This window comes from Miscanthus floridulus, chromosome 6, assembly GCF_019320115.1.
Source record: "Miscanthus floridulus cultivar M001 chromosome 6, ASM1932011v1, whole genome shotgun sequence".
Classification (NCBI taxonomy): Eukaryota; Viridiplantae; Streptophyta; class Magnoliopsida; order Poales; family Poaceae; genus Miscanthus; species Miscanthus floridulus.
The window spans coordinates 142,196,794-142,214,392 of NC_089585.1; the positions used below are offsets into that span (position 1 = coordinate 142,196,794).

Sequence of the window (17,599 nt, forward strand, 5' to 3'; positions counted from 1 at the left end):
CAGAGTTCTACTAGGTGTTTTGAAGGATTATAGGGGGGGGGATAAAGATACAACATTATAGCCTCATTTTCATGAAGAAATCCTCGCTCTCTATAGCCTCTTTGGAATAATTACCATTTTTCCAAAAATGGAGGAAACAAAGATACAACGGTATAGACCGACCTACCTGCTCAATGAGAGTTTCAAAGTTTCTACGTAAACACAAATAGACTCATGGAACTGGCTACAAATGTGGTACCACCATCCCAAATTGATGAAACATACTGATAGGGATGATGATATTGCATGAAATCATCCATGAACTACACATGAATAAGCTAGTTAGGGTGATCCTTTAAGATTAACTTTGGAAAGGTCTATGATAAGGTAAATGGTAAACTCTTGGTATGAAAGGGTTTAGACAATATTGGTGTAGTTGGATAAAAAATGTCATGGGAGGACATTACTTTCAAACAAAAAATGACGCATGTAAGGAGATCCTATGCCACCTTATATTGTTTAGCATTGTAGCTAACATGCTCTCAATATTAATTAGGGGGGGGGGGGGGGGGGGGGGCAAAGGACGATGATCAAATTAGGGTAGTCATACCTCAAGTTGTGGATGATGGGTTGCCTATTTTGCAATGTGCGGATGATACAACCCTTTTTCTAACCTATGATCTAGAATAGGCTAAGAATATGAAGCTAATGCTGCTACGCGCTTTTGAGAAATTTTTGGGTCTGAAAATTAACTTTCATATGTGTGACATTTTTTTGTCTAGAGAAGGCAAACAGGAATATTGGCTACCTTTTTTTTAGGGAAAGTGCCTCCTGCTACTACTGCTCGGCAAGTATTTGGGCCAGCTGCCTACCAACAGCCTGTTCGGTTGATTGGTTCATATTGTTGCTGGTTCGTGAAGAAGTACTGCGGACTAATTTGTGTAAGAGAAAAATACTATTTCGACTAAAAATTTACGATCATTTATAATAAGCTACAGCCAAACAAACGGGCTGAATCGAGCACAAGTGCTTACTACCCTCTTACTCCCCAAAAACCAACCCATATCACATGTCCGGCCCATTTAACCCGAGTCCTTCAAAAAAATCTCTCTCCTCCCTCTGGCGGCTGGACCACCCCCATCATCCTCTCCTCGCTTCGCTTCTCCTTCCATCCCGGAACGCAACCACAGGCCACACGCAACGCAACCATGGCCGCCTCTGCCGCCGCCGCGGTGCCTGCTACCTTCCTCCCGCGCCTCGCCACGCCACTGTCCCCGTCTCCTGTGCTCCCTTCGCCCGGACTGAGAGCCCATCCCGTCGCCGCTCCTCTCTCCCTCTCCGCCAAACGCCGCGCCTGCGCCTGCGCCGCCACGGGCTCCGGCTTCTCCTCCTCCAACTCCGGGTACGCAGCTTTACATTCCGCCGGAAACCCGCGTCGTTTCTTTTGGCGCGACGCCTCCACGTGCTCTATGTGATTGTGAGTGGGTGATGGCGCGTGTGGCCCGCCGCCCGCGTGTGTGGTATGGTATGGTGATTTTGTTGGGATGTTAGACGAAATGCGTTGTACTAGTTCCCAGGATGTTTGTTTCCCTCAAGCGCTAGATCATTTGCGGCTAATTGGAAAGTTCAAGCGCTGCAAATTGGATTGGGTCTTATGTAATTCTGGATTACCTTCCATCATTCATTCCATGCCTCTTTCATTTGTTTGTCAGAAATCAAACCTCCGTGATGCTGCCGTTCAGCTTTACATTCGACGAAGATTCTTCTAGTTCCAAAAGGCCATATAGATGGAAAAGGGTACTGCTTAAAGTAAGTGGGGAAGCACTTGCTGGGAATCACACAGAAAACATCGACCCAAAGGTTAACCTTCTTTTGGCTGAGCATCTTTAAATGCTGTGACAGCAGACGATTTATGTGAGTGGGTCATGGAATTTGATGTAAATGTGTGGTCTATTGCAGATTACAATGGCTATTGCAAGAGAGGTTGCTTCTGTCACCAAGCTAGGTGTAGAGGTGTGTCCTCTCTACCGCCTTTCATTTATTTCACATCTTGGATTACTTGGTTCAAGATTTAGAATCGATGAAGTAAAAAGTGCATCTACATCTTTTTAATATAGTAGACAATAATTCAATGGTTCGATTCTGCTGCATTCCAAGCATGTGATCTTGGATGTATATCTGTGTGTGTAATTATCTTTTGTTTTCTCTAAAGTAATCATATGTTGTGCATTAAAAATTGTGAGAGCCCTTTGCAGGTTGCTATTGTTGTTGGCGGTGGCAATATCTTCCGTGGGGCCTCTTGGGCTGGATGTAGTGGTCTTGACCGCTCATCTGCGGATTACATCGGGTAAGATGTTCAATGCCTCATATATTTTCATTCCCTTATTCTATGCTCAGCTAGTCAGCTGTTAAGTAGCGTTCAAAAGAAGTTGAGATGCAATAAAGTGTGATATAGCTAAGCCAGATAATGAAACAAAAAGTGAGCCCAAGTATCGACACATTTATTCATGCCTAATATTCAAGCTGCTTGTATTTCTAGAGTATTCCATCAAAATAGTTTACTGAGTGGAAAGCATAAGTACATTTTAAGGAACCTGTAATTTTATCAAAGCTCCAGCCACTTGTAGTTTATTAATTATTATCTTCCCATAACATTTTGTGACTCTACTGCTCATTTTAAAGACATTCTTGTGGCAAGCAATTGTATGGTTTCGTGCTATTAAAACAACAGTACATCTTATTATGCTTTCCTAATTCAGCATGTTGGCCACTGTGATGAATGCTATATTTCTTCAAGCAACAATGGAGAGCATTGGAATACCGACCCGTGTCCAAACTGCCTTCCGTATGTCAGAAGTTGCAGAACCATACATACGCCGAAGAGCTGTAAGGCATTTAGAGAAAGGAAGAGTTGTCATATTTGCTGCAGGAACAGGGAACCCATTTTTCACAACTGATACAGCTGCTGCTCTCCGCTGTGCCGAAAGTGAGTTCATCTTCCACTCTTCACTGATGAACTGTTGTGATTAAAAAAAAATCTTGATAAAGGCAAAGATGTCTATTTATTCACCTTTAAAAATAGTTGCTTAAGCACTAGTTATTGTGCTATAGTTTGCAGGTCATTTGACTAACTAGGAGTCTCATGGCAACACTTTTTATACTAGCTATCTACTTATTACCTTGTTCTTTTAGTTGTGTGATGATACATTGAGAACACTTTGGTGCAGATTAAGTGAAATATGTAAGCTGTGGATGGAATAGTTGATTTCCTCCACAGTTCTGCGACTTGTACTAAATTTGTGTTAGGATGTGTTTTCACTGACTCTATTACTAACTATTTACACAAGCAATCATTTAGTCACTATTGTGCCTACGGATTCATGCTATCATGGTGTGAGGTTGAACATCTCAGATGAACAACACTTATTTCATTAGTTCCTTTTTTTTGCTTAGTTTATTGTACCATTGACGCCTTTTTTTCTGCTATTATTATGTGAGCAGTCAATGCAGAGGTAGTGCTTAAAGCGACAAATGTTGATGGTGTGTATGATGCGGACCCCAGGCATAATCCAAATGCCCGCCTTCTTGAGACTGTGAGCTATCATGAAATTTCGACAAGAGATCTCTCAGTAATGGATATGACTGCTATTACACTATGCCAAGAAAACAACATTCCCAGTACGCATGCTATCAGTTTAACTTTTGTATTGATTTTTTATTTCATTAATTTTTTTAATCTATCGTGTCATTTCGCAGTTGTTGTGTTTAACTTGCAAAAGACTGGGAACATTGCAAAGGCTATTGTCGGTGAGAAGGTTGGTACCTTCATCGGATGCACAGGAAATCAGGAACAAAATGGAAACGCGCTGGTTGAAGAAAGAAGATTGGTTAATGAGGTGTGAGCTCCAGAGCTGCAAGAGCTGGGGCTCTCCCTCTTTTCTTGTTTATCAGTTTATATATATGCCTAGGAGGTTTTAGGGCGGTTGGGTTGGGGGCTGGTGCTGGAATTAGATTATTTTAGGTATCAAGATCATGATAGTTGTAACCTTGGAAGAAGACACTTGGACGAAATAAAAAATTTCCAAGACACTTGGACGAAATAATTTTTTCCTGCCAAATGCTGATGTTCCGTGTACATCTCTCCACTGGTAATTGACGATTGAAACTTTGACCAGATTCAAAACCCATGGGCTACTATGGGAGCGGTGGGCATTTGATTTTGGTGACATTGTTGCTACTCATTAATTTTGTGGCAAAAGTTGGGCTGACGTTGGCCATCCACGTTTTCTTTAGCAACAGACAAACCAGATGAGTTGGCACATTAGATTTTATTTCAAAATTCTACAACAATATAAAAGTGCCTGCCAATTTTGGTCGATATTTTATAGGTGAAATAAAATCTTCTTTTCTATTCCATCTACACAGTCAATGCTAGGAAACCCTAGCCTCTCTCTATAGAATGAAGGAAAGGCAGAAAGATTTTGTTAATTCATGTCAATTCTTTTTTCTAAAAAAACAAATGAAAGAAATTTGTATATCATACATATACAATTTCAATTAAAACATAATGCATTGCTCTACCCTCAATCCCTAGTAGAAAGTAATAAGCCAAAAACAACCGAGTTTGTAAACCTTGCCATAGAAAAGGGTAACTTTTTTTTGTTCTTTAATTCAACAAAAGATACTGTTGAAAAGATGAAAAAGGAATTTTAGAAAGAAACACGAGAAACAAAACAAAAAAAAAAGAAGGAAAGCGAGAAAAAGAAGCCGGTGGTGTGGTGAGCGAGAGCCAGAGACACACGACACGAGAGTTTGGCCATGGCAACGGTCTCCTCGCTCGCTCGCTCCTCACTGGCGGCCGTCACACCTGGAGAGTGACCGACTGGCAGTAGCTGTAGCAGCCCTCAGCCTCACGCGACGCGGCGCAGGCCTCTGGATGCTCTGGCTCTGACCGCGGCCTTCTTCCCTTCCTCTACACAGCTACCAAAGCGAGCGAGTCCACCGTCGACGCCACGTCATCGCCCGCCATTCTCCCCTGTGGCCTTGTCTTCTCTGTCTCTCGCGTCAGGCTCTCTCCCCCACCGAGAGGAGGAGAGGGAGGCCGCACCGCACCGCGACGCACGCACCCGGCACCTCCCCTCCCCTCCTCTCCTCCGCCGCCATGGGCCGCGCCGCGCCGTCGTCATCGCCGAGCTCGCCGCAGCTCGGGCGCAAGCGCACGGCGGCGCCCACACTGGAGCCGCCGACGCCGCGGCGCTACTGCTCCATGGACGACGTCATGCGCCGCGCGCGCGCCGTCGACGCGCCGCCCCCCGTCGCCCGCGCGCCGGTGTACACCTACTACGAGAACCTCATCTGCGAGACCTGCGGCTCCGGCGACTGCGACGACGACCTGCTCCTCTGCGACCGCTGCGACCGCGGCCACCACACCTTCTGCCTCCGCCCCATCGCCGCCAAGGTCCCCATCGGCCCCTGGTTCTGCCCCGTCTGCGCCCCGCCCGCCAAGGCCCCCAAGAGTGCGTCTTTCCCCCGCCTTCCTCGCCGCCTCCATCTCGCCATTTCCCTCCCCCGCTCTCCTTTCTTTATCTTCTTCCTTCCTTCCTGTTGTGCTATTATATCTCACTGCTTTTCCTCCTTTTTTTGTGGGGATCTTTAGGATTCCCGATGAAGCAGACCAAGATCATCGATTTCTTCGGGATTCAGAAGGATGGGCAGGATGCCCAGGCCCCCAAATGTAGGCTCTCCCAAGGTAATTCCTCCCACCTGCGTCTGCGTGCACCATTGCACTGCATAATTTAATGTCGTATGAAATGCGAGACCTTTTCCCCTCATTGCTTGCTTTGGATGATCCATGAATCGGTGGCTTCTCTATTGTTGAATTCGTTCTGCTCATAGATTACTTTTTAATTCTTGTTGGTTATCTTGCACTCTAGTATATATTTTTCTTTCTGTGTCTAAATGTCCTCCTACATTGTCATCTGTACACCTTCGATGCATCTGTCAAGAGCCATGCTAGCAAAAGTTCCTGTTAGTACGTCGATCGTGTCTTTTCTGGGTGTTGTATGTTTGATCTTGATTGTGCAATTTTTTTTTTTTTTTGAAGTTGATTGTGCAATTCTGTTGAGTGCATGGCTTCCTGATCGTTGCAGCATTGCCTGCAAATATACCCCTGTGAATTGGAAACTCTAGGCAACAGACACTACAGTTTATGTTAAAATGTGGCATACTTGCTTACCTCATGAATAGAAATAGGCGGGAAAGCATTGCCAGACAATGATTTAATCTGTATTAGTTATGTGTGCTTGTTAAGTAGTAACGGCAAGTTGCGGTTCAAACAAATTATGCGTTTCACTTTCTAGATCATTTATGGTTGCACGGATTGGGACTTATTTGTGGTTCTGGTATATATGTTTACCTGCCTGATTATCTGGCTGCATTCGTTAGCCGTAACAGTAGTTTCCGCCCTGGATGTATTGCATTAGTATAGAAGCCTCCAGTAAGTTGCGTTCTATTTATTCGTTTTTTATGGGCAGTGTAATACTGTAATAATCTCTACAGGTTCGATGCACCTGCTACGATCGCAGTAGCTATTAGCGAATATTCCTGTTAGTATGCCAGTCACTTCTTTTTGGGTCTTGTATGTTTGATTGTGCAATTGTATTGACTGCATAGCTTGCTGATCATTGCAGCATTGCCTGCAAATATTCCCCTGTGAATTGGAAACTCTAGGCAACAAAGAATACAGTTTACGTTAACATGCGACATACTTGCTTACACCATGACTGGAAATAGGCGGGAAAGCATTACCGGACAAACATTTAATCTGGGTTAGTTACACGTGCTTTTTAATTAGTAACGGCAAGTTGCAGTTCAAACAAATCATGCAATTCACTTTCTAGATCATTTATGGTTGTACGAATTAGGACTTATTTCTGGTTCTGGTATATATGTTTATCTGCTTGATTTTCTTGGCTGCATTAGTATACAAGGCTCCAGTGAGTTGCGTTCTATTTATTTATTTTTTATGGGCAGTATAATACTGTAATCTCTACAGGTTCGATGCACCTGCTAAGAGGTAGCAGTAGCGAATATTCCTGTTACTACGCCAGTCACATCTTTTTGGGTCTTGTATGTTTGATTGTGTGATTAGCTTGCCGGTTGTTGCAGCATTGCCTGCAAATATGCCCCTGTGAATTGGAAACTCTAGGGAACAAAGAATATAGTTTGCGTTAAAATGTGACATGCTTGCTTGCATCATGACTGGAAATAGGCGGGAAAGCATTACTGGACAAACATTTAATCTGGGTTAGTTACACGTGCTTTTTAAGTAGTAACGGCAAGTTGCAGTTCAAACAAATCACAAGTTTCACTTTCTAGATCATTTATGGTTGTACGGATTGGGATTTACTTCTGGTTCTGGTATGTATGTTTACCTGCTTGGTTTTCTCGGCTGCATTCACTAGACATAACAATAGTTTCCGCCCTAGGATGTATTGTATTAGTATACAAGGCTCCAGTGAGTTGCGTTCTATTTATTTGTTTTTTATGGGCAGTATAATACTGTAATCTCTACAAGTTCGATGCACCTGCTAAGAGCTAGCAGTAGCGAATATTCCTGTTACTACGCCAGTCGCATCTTTTTGGGTCTTGTATGCTTGATTGTGCAATTGCATTGACTGCATAACTTGCCGATCGTCGCAGCATTGCCTGCAAATATGCCATGCGAATTGGAAATTTTAGGCAACAAAAAGGGTTTACAATAAAATGTGATGTACTATCTTACATCACGACTAGAAATAGGCAGGAAAGCATTACTGGACAATTATTTCATCTCTGTAGTTATGCATGCCTTTTTAAGTAGTTATTATGGCAAGTTGCGGTCCAAACAAATCATGTGTTTCACTTTCTAAATCATTTATGGCTGTATGGATTGGCTGATTTCTGGTTCTGGTATATCTGTAACCTCTTGTTTATCTTGGCTGGATTCATTTAGACATAAAATAGTCCCCGCCTTTGGATTTTTTGTATTAGTACAGGGTCCAGTGAGTCGTGTTCTTTTTTAGTTATGGGTGGCTCAATTACGGTAGTTTTTACAGGTTTGATGCACTTGATAGTGAATATCCTTATTAGCATGCCACTCGTAGTCACACCTTTTTAGGTTTTGTATGTTTGATTGTTTAATTGTATTGACTGCATGGCTAGCCTACTGATGCATCATTGCCTGCAAATATACCATGTGAATTGCAAAGTCTAGGCAACAAAGAATACAGTTACATTAAAATGTGAAGTGCTCGCTTGCATCATGACTGGAAATTGGCAGGAAAGTATTACGGGACAAATATTTAATCTGTGTTAGTCATACATGTTTTTTAAGTAGTAACGGCAACTTGGTGTTCATTTTCTAGATCATTTATGGTTGTAAGGATTGACTTATTTCTGTTAGCGGTATATGTGTACTCTCTTGATTATTTTGTCTACATTCATTTAGCCATAAAGAATACTTCCTTCCTTTGACCTGTCTGTAACAAATCCATATTTGTACCATTTATTTGTTTGTTTATGAGTGGTTCAATTACTGTAATTTATTTGTCTAAAATTTGATCAGTAATGCACCTGATAAGAGCTAGTGGTAGTGGATATTCCTTTTAGTATGTCAGTCACATCTTTATGGCTGTTATATGTTTGATTGTGCAATTGTATTGACTGCATGGCTAGCTGATCTAAGCAGCATTGCCTGCAATATCCCCTGTGATTAGGCCGGCTGATGCTTATTTGTTTTGCTGAAATTTGGCTGATAAGCCAGCTGATGCTTATTTGTTGTGAGAGGAAAACGTTGTACCATGGCTGATAAGCCGTGCTGATAAGTTCAAGCGAACAGGGCTAGGTAGCAAAGAGTATGGTTACGTCAAAAGTGATGTTGCTGCGAACGCTTTCATTGGCAAGCAATACACCAGGAAGAAGAAGGGGTCAGCTTCCACTAGTGGCTAAGGCCGATCAGGTTATCAGTTGTTGGGGGTTTGTTAGCATCTTGTTAGTAAGTTAGCATCTTTTGCGTTCAAAAGTAAGTTAGCATCTTGTCAGCTCTGCCAGGTGCCGGCTCAGCATTAGAGGATCAACCCTCAAATAGAGCAAAATGCCTCAGTTAGGCTATTATTCAATTGGATTCTATTTTGGGAGAGAAGGGTGGGGGTTGTGCCTTAGACACCTGCTAAGTCTTTTTACTGCAATTACTTTGTTAAGATATGATCATTACGCGTCTGATGCAGAAATTCTTGTTAGTATGCTACTATGCTTCATGTTTTTTAGTAGTATAATAATGGCAATGTGGAGTTGAAACAAATCATGTAGCTCACTTTGTTCATAAATGCTGTATGGATTGACTGGCTTCTGTTGTGGGTATGTGTTGCGTGTGTACCCTCTTATTATCTTGGTCGTCTTCATTTAACCATATATAGTTCCTGCCTTTCGCCCTTGTCTTATTGCTAGTCACTGGGTGTAGTATAGGCTCCGGTAAATTGTGTTTTTATTTATGTGCAGTTCAACTTCAATAGTTAGCATTGATAAACACTTGGGGTAATAGCTTTTATGTTAAGTGTATGAGCCATACATCTCACAGATATTGTCAACAACAACAACAACAACAAAGCCTTTAAGTCCCAAACAAGTTGGGGTAGGCTAGAGTTGAAACCCAACAGAAGCAATCAAGGTTCAGGCACGTGAATAGCTGTCTTCCAAGCACTCCTATCTAAGGCTAAGTCTTTGGGTATATTCCATTCTTTCAAGTCTCCTTTTATTGCCTCTACCCAAGTCAACTTCGGTCTTCTTCTGCCTCTCTTCACGTTACTATCCTGACTTAGGATTCCACTACGCACCGGTGCATCTGGAGGTCTCCGTTGCACATGTCCAAACCATCTCAACCGGTGTTGGACAAGCTTTTCTTCAATTGGCGCTACCCCTAATCTCTCACGTATATCATCGTTCCGAACTCGATCCCTTCTTGTATGACCGCAAATCCAACGCAACATACGCATTTCCGCGACACTTAGCTGTTGAATATGTCGTCTTTTCGTAGGCCAACATTCTGCACCATACAACATAGCAGGTCTAATCGCCGTCCTATACAATATCTCACAGATATTGTAAAATGCAAAATTTGATGCACATGATTGCCTGATATGCTAGCTAATATAGGGTTTCAAATACTTGTTAGATTTAAACAGAAAAGTGAACTAGTATCGAAACCAAATATAGATTGATTTGAGTACAGAAAGGGATGTGCTTGTTATGGTACTAACTCAAGTAATTTACTTCATCTTTTTCAGATGCTAGAAGGCGAAGGAAGCGTTCTCTTGTTATGCACAAGAAGAGGAGGAGGATACTGCCATTTGTTCCATCTGAAGATGGAGCTAGAAGACTAAAACAAATGGCGTCTCTGGCCACTGCTTTGACGTCTTCCAAAACAGAGTTCAGTAATGAACTGACTTACATGCCTAATATGGCTCCTAGATCTTCCAATATGGCAAGATTGGAGGTAGGCGGTATGCAGGTTAGCAAATCTTTTCACCTGAAATTATGTTATAACCATTTGGTGTTTTGTTATTCTAATTTTTCTCTCCTCGACTTTCAAGGTTCTGCCCAAAGAGGATAAGGAAACTATAGAGTTGTGCAGAACCATGCAAAAAAGAGGCGAATGCCCTCCACTTCTTGTGGTTTTCGATTCCCTTGAAGGGTATTGTCTTAAACTCACTACACTATTTACTTATTGGAAAATTGTCTATTTAATTCAGAGTTTGTGGTGTTGCTCTCCAACTTTGCTATTCGTGTGCATGCCACTAGAACTTGTGTGTGCAACACTGCCCTTAGTGTTCTGGTGTCACCCACTATACACAAATTGTGACACACACACTTTTTCCTTTACATTTTTAGTACACAGAAATGACACTTATGCATATATATTTCCAGTTTCACTGTGCAGGCTGATGGTGATATTAAGGATATGACCTTCCTCGCCGAATATGCTGGGGATGTCGATTATCTGGAGAAGAGAGCAAACGATGATATTGACTGTATTATGACGCTCCTCCTGACAGCTGACCCTTCCCAAAGGCTGGTCATTTGCCCTGACAAGCGGGGGAACATTTCTCGCTTTATCAGTGGCATCAATAACCACACACAGTAAGTTGTTTGTTTTGTATCCACAAGTCCAGTTTGCAACTGCTGTACTGAGTTGTCACCTCAAAGAAAGGATGTGTGTATTCTAACTTTGAAACTGTGAAAGGATGTGTATATTCTAACTGTGAAACTGTTGCAGGGATGGCAAGAAGAAGCAGAATGTCAAGTGTGTGCGGTATGACATTGATGGGGAGAGCCATGTCATGTTGGTGGCCTGCCGTGATATAGCTTGTGGTGAAAAGCTATATTACGATTACAATGGATACGAGCATGCCTATCCCACTCAACATTTCCTCTAACCTAACCCCAACAGTTTTGACTAGTAAAGGAGTCTGGGTGAAAGAGGGCCTGGTGGCAATATTTCTAGCTTTGCCACCAAAAACCCAAATCCAATAACTTATACTGCCCCTTGGTACAAATGACAGATTTAATCCAATTTTTCGAAGAGATCCTAATGACAGAAATTGATAGGTGCTGGTGATTGTTAGCCTAGTTATAGGAGCCAAGAGGAATATTCATTGTCCCTGCTCTCAAGAGTATCTTCCCATTCAAGTTCTTTTTATTCTAGGGGTTCCTACCCCTTTTGTGAGAGTAAATAGTTGTCTGAGTGTCTCCTATTTATAAGAATGTTGGAAAAAGAAGAATGTTGTAGTAGAGTTAACTGTTGGGCTCTTGCTGGTTAAAGGTACATTTCGAATGGCTAGAAATGGATGGATGTGTAGGTGGCCGTCTCTATAATATTCTTTCTACTTTTCACCTGTTGCGATTGTGTTTCTCACACACCCACACACACACACCACACACACACACACAAAAAAAAAACACGTGCGGGTGTGTGTGTTGATGTGGTGGAACGCCGTTGTTTCGCCTATCATCTAGCATTCCGAAGCTTATTTTAACTATTCATCCAGTAAAGCAAAGGTGCTGCTAAATTGCTCCCCCCCCGTCGCGCTGGCTTCCATGGCCGCCGCCGCTCTCCAACTAGCGATGGCGGTGGCCCGCTGCGACGCCCAGAAAGGGCCACCCGTACCTCTCCCTTCCTCTCCCCTCCTATTCCCCATTCGAGCTCTGAATTTGTCAGCAGCCAGGATGGCCGGCGGCAAGCAAGAAATGCCGGATCCAAGTCCTATGGGCCGACGGGCGCAGCCCTGGGTGTTGGCGACGTTGTGCAACGTTGACGCCTGTGTGGTGGTGTACGGCGAGGGGGAGTCGCAGCCGAAGGTGTGGCTGGACGCGCCCAAGGTGGCCCAGGTGCTAGCCTTCAACACCATGCCGGAGCTGGACCAGTGCAAGAAGATGATGGACATGGAGGGCTTCCTCAACCAGCGCATCGACAAGCTCGAGGAGCAGCCGCACAAGGCGCAGTGCGAGAACCGCGAGCGCGAGACCACGCTCCTCCTGCATGACGCCATCGCCGGCCGCCGCCCAGGCCTCTCCGTCGAGATCGCCTGCCTCGGGTGGCCGAGGAGTGCTTCACGTCGCCTGCTCTGTGACGCCGCCCGTAATTTATCACTGGCATCAGTAACCACACACTGTAAGTTGTTTGTTTTATATCCATAAGTTCAGTTTGCAACTGTTGTACTGTGTTGCCACCTCAATGAAATAATGTGTGTGTTCTAACTTTGAAACTGTGAAACTGTTGCAGGGATGGTAAGAAGAAGAAAAGCTACATTACGATTACAATGGACACGATCATGTGTATCCCACCCACCATTTTCTATAACCTAACCCCAACAGTTTTGACCTGACCAGTAGTAAAGGAGGCTAGGTTAAATAGAACTTTGCCACCAAAATCCAATAACTTATACCGCCCCTTGGTACAAATGACATATTTAATCCAATTTTTTAAGAGATCCTAATGATATAATAAATTGATAGGTGCTTAGTGAAATAGTACCCTGATTCAATAATACGAGCCAAGAGGATTCGTCACCGTCTCTGTTCTCAAGATGCATTTCCATTCATATTCTTTTTATTCTAAGGCTTCCTACCCCTTTTTAGAGTAAATAGTTGTTTGTGTCTCCTATTCATAAGAATGTTGGAAAAAGAACAAGAATGCTTAGTAGAGTTAATTGTTGGTCTGTTTGTGGTTAAAGGCACATTTCAAATGGTGAGAAATGGATGGATGTGCAGTTGGTCGTCTCTATAATGTTCTTTCTACTTTTCACTTGTTGCAATTGTGTGTGTGTGTGTTGATGTGCACTTGAGGCTAGTATGTCTGGTCCGGTGGAATGCCATTGTTTCGCCTAGCATTCCGAATATTTTTTAACTATTCACCCATTAAACCAAAGGTGCCCCAAAATTGGTAGCCGGATTGACTTGCGTGCCACTGCTTGAATTGCCATCTCCATAGAAGTGCCCCTGGTCTAAAGGTTGTGCGGCCATGTCATTCCTTCAACAAGGTGTTTTGAGATGAACATGGTGGCAACATGCACGGCTCATGCACCCTCACATAGACCGTGTACTCGAGTCGATACGAGAAGTTGGCCCACAATAGCATCTCGTTAAGGAGTGCAAGGAAACCCTCCACTTTAACAAAAGAGGTTCAAATATACATCACATAATTTTTAGAGTTTGCCCAGCGGAAAGTGTAAACATCACACACTCATACACATTACTACATAACATAAAACATGGAGTGTTCATGCCCAACACACATCCGTAGTAAAAAGCTACCGGCCATCACTATTCACGCGTCGTCATGGTCCTCGGGACTGAAGATGGGTTCAGGTTCACCTACAAAACAACTCATCTATAAAATGCTTTCCATTTTTTTTATTAGATTACTTTTGAATTCCTCTCAATTCCTAGAAACAAACAGGACATCTTTAAAAAAATAGTACAATTTTTCAAGTAAATGCCATAAATCAAGTGTGGCCTATTTTATTTAAATCTGGCATCATCAGTTTGGTGATTTTGAAATTTAAAATTCTTCCCAAAAGGATATTTTAAAATTTTCGCTAAGCTGTTTAGCCCCAAAAATTGAGGGAAAATAATGTAAATACATGATTTAGAAAGTAGTTTATCATACAATTTAATAGCACATGTGCTATGAAAGTTCTTCACAAGCACATGCTAAAAATATGGTTCTTAAATTCTGAAATTAAATTCACAAGCATGCAAACCATACTAATTTTTTTCATGAATGCAAAGATTATACACATGTATGTTCCATGACATGTCTTAGAAACATTTGGACTGACATTCATTGCTGGCCGAGATGCTGTCACCAGATAACATTCGCAGCTCTGCCACTAAAGGTACAACTATGAACTATTCACTGAATACAGCACTTTGCATTCAGTTCAGGAGAAAACCCATCCCGGGTACCGATCACTATTCCAATACAACATTTTGTGCACTCAGCATCACTGTGACAGGCGATCTGGTTACATCTCTATGTCTTCATGCCACTCTTGTTATGTCTCGGAACCAAACGACATAAAACCATGTAAATAGTACAAGCATCTAAAACACCGGTGTAACAAACTGGCAGCCGCGATTGGATGCAACCAGCCATTTTGACATGCTCTGGATCAGTCCGAACCCCAAGCCTCATCACGCATAGATTGTCGAGCAGCAATTCTGTTCTTTCTCTCTTCCTCCTGTTTCTTCAGCTCATCGGTTCCAAAGTTTGTAAACTGCTTCAATCCCATTCCATGAGCAATTAGCCTTTGAGCTGTTCTTGCAGATGTCTTTGGTCTTGGCTTGGGCGGTTCTAAGTCTGCAGTGAGGTGCAAGAGCAACTTAAAACAGTGTGCAGAAAATATTAACAAGACCATAAGATTGAGATGCAACAATCCACAGAGCATGAAAAAGAGAGGAACAAGTAGAAAGGAATCATCACAAGACACAGGTGTTACCTTTACCATCTATTTTTGCCAATAGATCATCATCCCCTTTCAGTGACCGCACTTTGTATCTTGGAGGTATGCAAGCCTGAGCCTCAATAGCTGCAAATTGATTGGAAAGAATAAAGTGATCAGAATACATGGAACCAAAGCTACAAGAACAGCAACAGTGGATGGCTTGACAGTTCATATCATCTGTATCAAGTGCTAGCCTAACAGAATAGAATGGAATAGCAGCAAATCAGCACAAAACATTTGAGCTGAGCAATTAACCATGAAACACAGCAAAATACAACAATCCACTCCCGACATGCATAGCAGTTTACGACATGTATTATGAGTAGATGAATAAACAAACTGAAAGAGGATAACCATGTTTTAGGGATGGAATCAGAGCACCTAACATTTTAGTTCACAAATTTCTTCTCAGATAACTACACTTGTCTAATCCATCCGATGACAGCATTTGTTTCCAACAGGGGCGAAACGTATGGTTACCTCATGGCCTCGCCTCTCCCAGCAGATCATGTCATACGAAGGAACTATACACGAATATAGTTAGAAATAGCTGTAAGAATAAAATTACCAGCTGATGGAGTCCGAAAAACAGCAAGTGCTGAAGTATCATTAACCCAACGAATGGCAACTCCATGATCCCCAAACTTCTCAAAAATCCTTTCCAGATCTGTTGTGCGTGTGCTCGGTGAAAAGTCATATAAAACAAGGACATGCCTTGTCCCAAACTGTGCGGCAGCTACAAAGCCAAGGCAAAGAATCAAGTCTGTCATCTAAAGCTCAGAAGGAACAAGCTAACCATACAGATAGAAATGAATATCCTGAATACAGAATACCTGTAACAGCATTGTTCTCCCGCTCATTCACATGGCCCTTTGATCCAGATCCACCCTGAGGACTAGACTCTTTGTCATCCAAATCTCTTTCCAAACCACACTGGTCACTGTACAGAACACTCTTATTGTAAAGAAATGAGCCCCTACCCCTCCTTTTGGGCCCTGAAGATGGGGTGCCACTTCTCTCTGAAGAGCTACAGGAAGGTACTCTAACTTCTTGCTCAAGGGAGCGCGCTAGTGTGTCATCAAGTGCACCGCTATCTGCAATAGACTCCCAATCTGCAAGCACCAAAGAAGGAATGTAAGATCTCAATTTTCTGCGAGTTGTGTCCATAGTTAAATAGCAAAGACAAGGTACAAAAACAATACCATCCTCTTCATCTTCATTGTTTTTATCATCAGTATTAGCTGAGCCTTCAGAGTCCTTCAAACCCATGGCACCCTCTTGTGATGAACATTTCTCTGAAGGCTCCTTATCCCTGCACAAACACATTGTTTGACAGAAAGAGGGTGTGTCGCATTAGGATCCTATGTATGAACAAACCCAATAAAGACAAAGCAACATTTCATCAGTTAAACAAAATGGCCGAAGCAAGGGTCCAACCATTAAGCGCAACAGTGAAGGTTCGGGGGTACAAGGGACGTTGAGAAGGGGAACAAACCCTAGGGTCCCAGGGGCTGCGGCGCGGGATCGGAGGACGATGGCGCGGGCGCGGAGCTCGTCGGCGCGGAGGGTGTTGCCGCGGGAGGCGTGCAGGCCCGCGAGGTCGCCGAGCGCCGTGGCGAGGCGGAGGTCGGCGGCTGGGGGAGCGGCTGCGGCGGAGGTGGAGAGGTTGGAGACGACGGACTCGAGCAGGGCGATGGCGCCGTCGACGTCCCCGGTGTCGACGAGGTCGTCCACCTCCTCTGTCCAACGGGGGCCGTCCATGGGGGCTCACGGCTGTGAGTCGGAGTGAGCGCGAGCACAGCGGCGCTCTGCCTCTGCTAGCTGGAGGCGCCGCGCCGGAGCTTGGCTGGTCCGATCGGGTTGGGCCTCGCTTAGTTTGCGAAATTTTTTTATTTGGTAACTAGTGTCTAATTATAATCTAATTAGGTTTAAAAGATTCGTTTCGTAAATTTTGTCTGGACTTTGTGTTGGTGTTTCGGACCGGAGTCTCAACTGACTAGTGAATTTAAACTGCGTGCCCCTAATCCCGGATGGTGATGCAAAGAGACACAAGATTTATACTGGTTTAGGCAATCGATACCCTACGTCTAGTCTGAGAGATCGATCTTGTATTCCTTGCACCGAAGTGCTAGTAGTAGGGGGGTTACAAGCATGGTGAGAGAGGGAGCTAGTCCCAGGTCTCGGCGAGGTGTCGTGTGGGATGCTTGAGACGTTGCTCTCAGGCGGCTGGGATGTGTGTGTGTTTTACAAGGTGTTCTTCTCCGTGAGTTCCCCCTAAATGGCCTAAGTCCTCTCCTTTTATAGTTGAAGGGAGGACAAGGACAGTACATGTGCTAACTATACGGCGTCGTGCCAATAGGGGCGGCATGGCCGAGCCCTGTGGCCTGCTCCTGTGGCGGCGTGATCGTCGGAGTGATCCGTCCTTGGAGCACTGGGCCGGCGTGGCGGTCACATCCGATCCTGTGCGTCATGGGAGCTCCAGGACTGCCTCGGAGTGGGTGCGGCGGCGAACGTGCGAGCCGCTGTGGACTGACTGTGCACGAGGCCGAGGCTCGGTTGGTGCCGAGGCTGCACCGCCG

At 43.8% G+C, this 17,599-nt stretch overlaps 4 protein-coding genes across 7 annotated transcripts; 3 read left to right on the plus strand and 1 right to left on the minus strand.

Moving 5' to 3' along the window:
- The first annotated feature begins 1,106 nt into the window (after nt 1-1,106).
- On the plus strand, nt 1,107-4,082 carry LOC136459975 (uncharacterized). 2 transcript variants are annotated; one of them, XM_066459820.1, is made up of 7 exons: nt 1,107-1,381; nt 1,692-1,839; nt 1,939-1,992; nt 2,235-2,326; nt 2,739-2,965; nt 3,481-3,657; nt 3,736-4,082. In XM_066459820.1, exons 1-7 carry the CDS (start codon nt 1,188-1,190, stop codon nt 3,879-3,881), a joined length of 1,038 nt encoding a protein of 345 aa, XP_066315917.1. In that variant the 5' UTR covers nt 1,107-1,187; the 3' UTR covers nt 3,882-4,082. The 2 variants fall into 2 exon arrangements, with proteins under 2 accessions (XP_066315917.1, XP_066315918.1); XM_066459821.1 differs by having other exon boundaries at nt 3,481-3,572.
- A 709-nt stretch (nt 4,083-4,791) lies between these two features.
- LOC136459976 (probable Histone-lysine N-methyltransferase ATXR5) lies at nt 4,792-11,889 on the plus strand. 2 transcript variants are annotated; one of them, XM_066459823.1, is made up of 6 exons: nt 4,792-5,495; nt 5,636-5,728; nt 10,302-10,510; nt 10,608-10,708; nt 10,942-11,154; nt 11,291-11,889. In XM_066459823.1, exons 1-6 carry the CDS (start codon nt 5,141-5,143, stop codon nt 11,448-11,450), a joined length of 1,131 nt encoding a protein of 376 aa, XP_066315920.1. In that variant the 5' UTR covers nt 4,792-5,140; the 3' UTR covers nt 11,451-11,889. The 2 variants fall into 2 exon arrangements, with proteins under 2 accessions (XP_066315920.1, XP_066315919.1); XM_066459822.1 differs by having other exon boundaries at nt 4,795-5,495; nt 10,302-10,525; nt 11,291-11,885.
- Nucleotides 11,890-11,974: 85 nt separating this feature from the next.
- LOC136459977 (uncharacterized) lies at nt 11,975-13,277 on the plus strand. The gene is made up of 2 exons (XM_066459824.1): nt 11,975-12,685; nt 12,797-13,277. Exons 1-2 carry the CDS (start codon nt 12,112-12,114, stop codon nt 12,877-12,879), a joined length of 657 nt encoding a protein of 218 aa, XP_066315921.1. The 5' UTR covers nt 11,975-12,111; the 3' UTR covers nt 12,880-13,277.
- Nucleotides 13,278-14,267: 990 nt separating this feature from the next.
- On the minus strand, nt 14,268-16,883 carry LOC136459978 (uncharacterized). Of its 2 annotated transcripts, none has more exons than XM_066459826.1 (6): nt 16,516-16,883; nt 16,223-16,332; nt 15,854-16,132; nt 15,589-15,756; nt 15,021-15,104; nt 14,268-14,875 (listed from the first exon to the last, which is right to left on the minus strand). In XM_066459826.1, exons 1-6 carry the CDS (start codon nt 16,779-16,781, stop codon nt 14,688-14,690), a joined length of 1,095 nt encoding a protein of 364 aa, XP_066315923.1. In that variant the 5' UTR covers nt 16,782-16,883; the 3' UTR covers nt 14,268-14,687. The 2 variants fall into 2 exon arrangements, with proteins under 2 accessions (XP_066315923.1, XP_066315922.1); XM_066459825.1 differs by having other exon boundaries at nt 15,015-15,104.
- Between the last annotated feature and the right edge of the window lie 716 nt (nt 16,884-17,599).

Bases quoted from the DNA above. Each gene is read 5' to 3' on its own strand.
- LOC136459975 (XM_066459820.1), top strand. From the start codon at position 1,188: ATGGCCGCCTCTGCCGCCGCCGCGGTGCCTGCTACCTTCCTCCCGCGC. The intron at 1,993-2,234 runs GTGTGTCCTCTC...AGCCCTTTGCAG, and splicing joins TCACCAAGCTAGGTGTAGAG to GTTGCTATTGTTGTTGGCGG. The intron at 3,658-3,735 runs GTACGCATGCTA...GTCATTTCGCAG, and splicing joins CCAAGAAAACAACATTCCCA to TTGTTGTGTTTAACTTGCAA.
- LOC136459978 (XM_066459825.1), bottom strand. From the start codon at position 16,781: ATGGACGGCCCCCGTTGGACAGAGGAGGTGGACGACCTCGTCGACACC. The intron at 15,757-15,853 runs GTATTCTGTATT...TTGGCTTTGTAG, and splicing joins GGAGAACAATGCTGTTACAG to CTGCCGCACAGTTTGGGACA. The intron at 15,105-15,588 runs GTAATTTTATTC...ATCAATTTGCAG, and splicing joins TTTTCGGACTCCATCAGCTG to CTATTGAGGCTCAGGCTTGC.
- LOC136459977 (XM_066459824.1), top strand. From the start codon at position 12,112: ATGGCCGCCGCCGCTCTCCAACTAGCGATGGCGGTGGCCCGCTGCGAC. The intron at 12,686-12,796 runs GTAAGTTGTTTG...AAACTGTTGCAG, and splicing joins GGCATCAGTAACCACACACT to GGATGGTAAGAAGAAGAAAA.
- LOC136459976 (XM_066459822.1), top strand. From the start codon at position 5,141: ATGGGCCGCGCCGCGCCGTCGTCATCGCCGAGCTCGCCGCAGCTCGGG. The intron at 5,496-5,635 runs GTGCGTCTTTCC...GGGGATCTTTAG, and splicing joins GCCCGCCAAGGCCCCCAAGA to GATTCCCGATGAAGCAGACC. The intron at 11,155-11,290 runs GTAAGTTGTTTG...AAACTGTTGCAG, and splicing joins GGCATCAATAACCACACACA to GGATGGCAAGAAGAAGCAGA.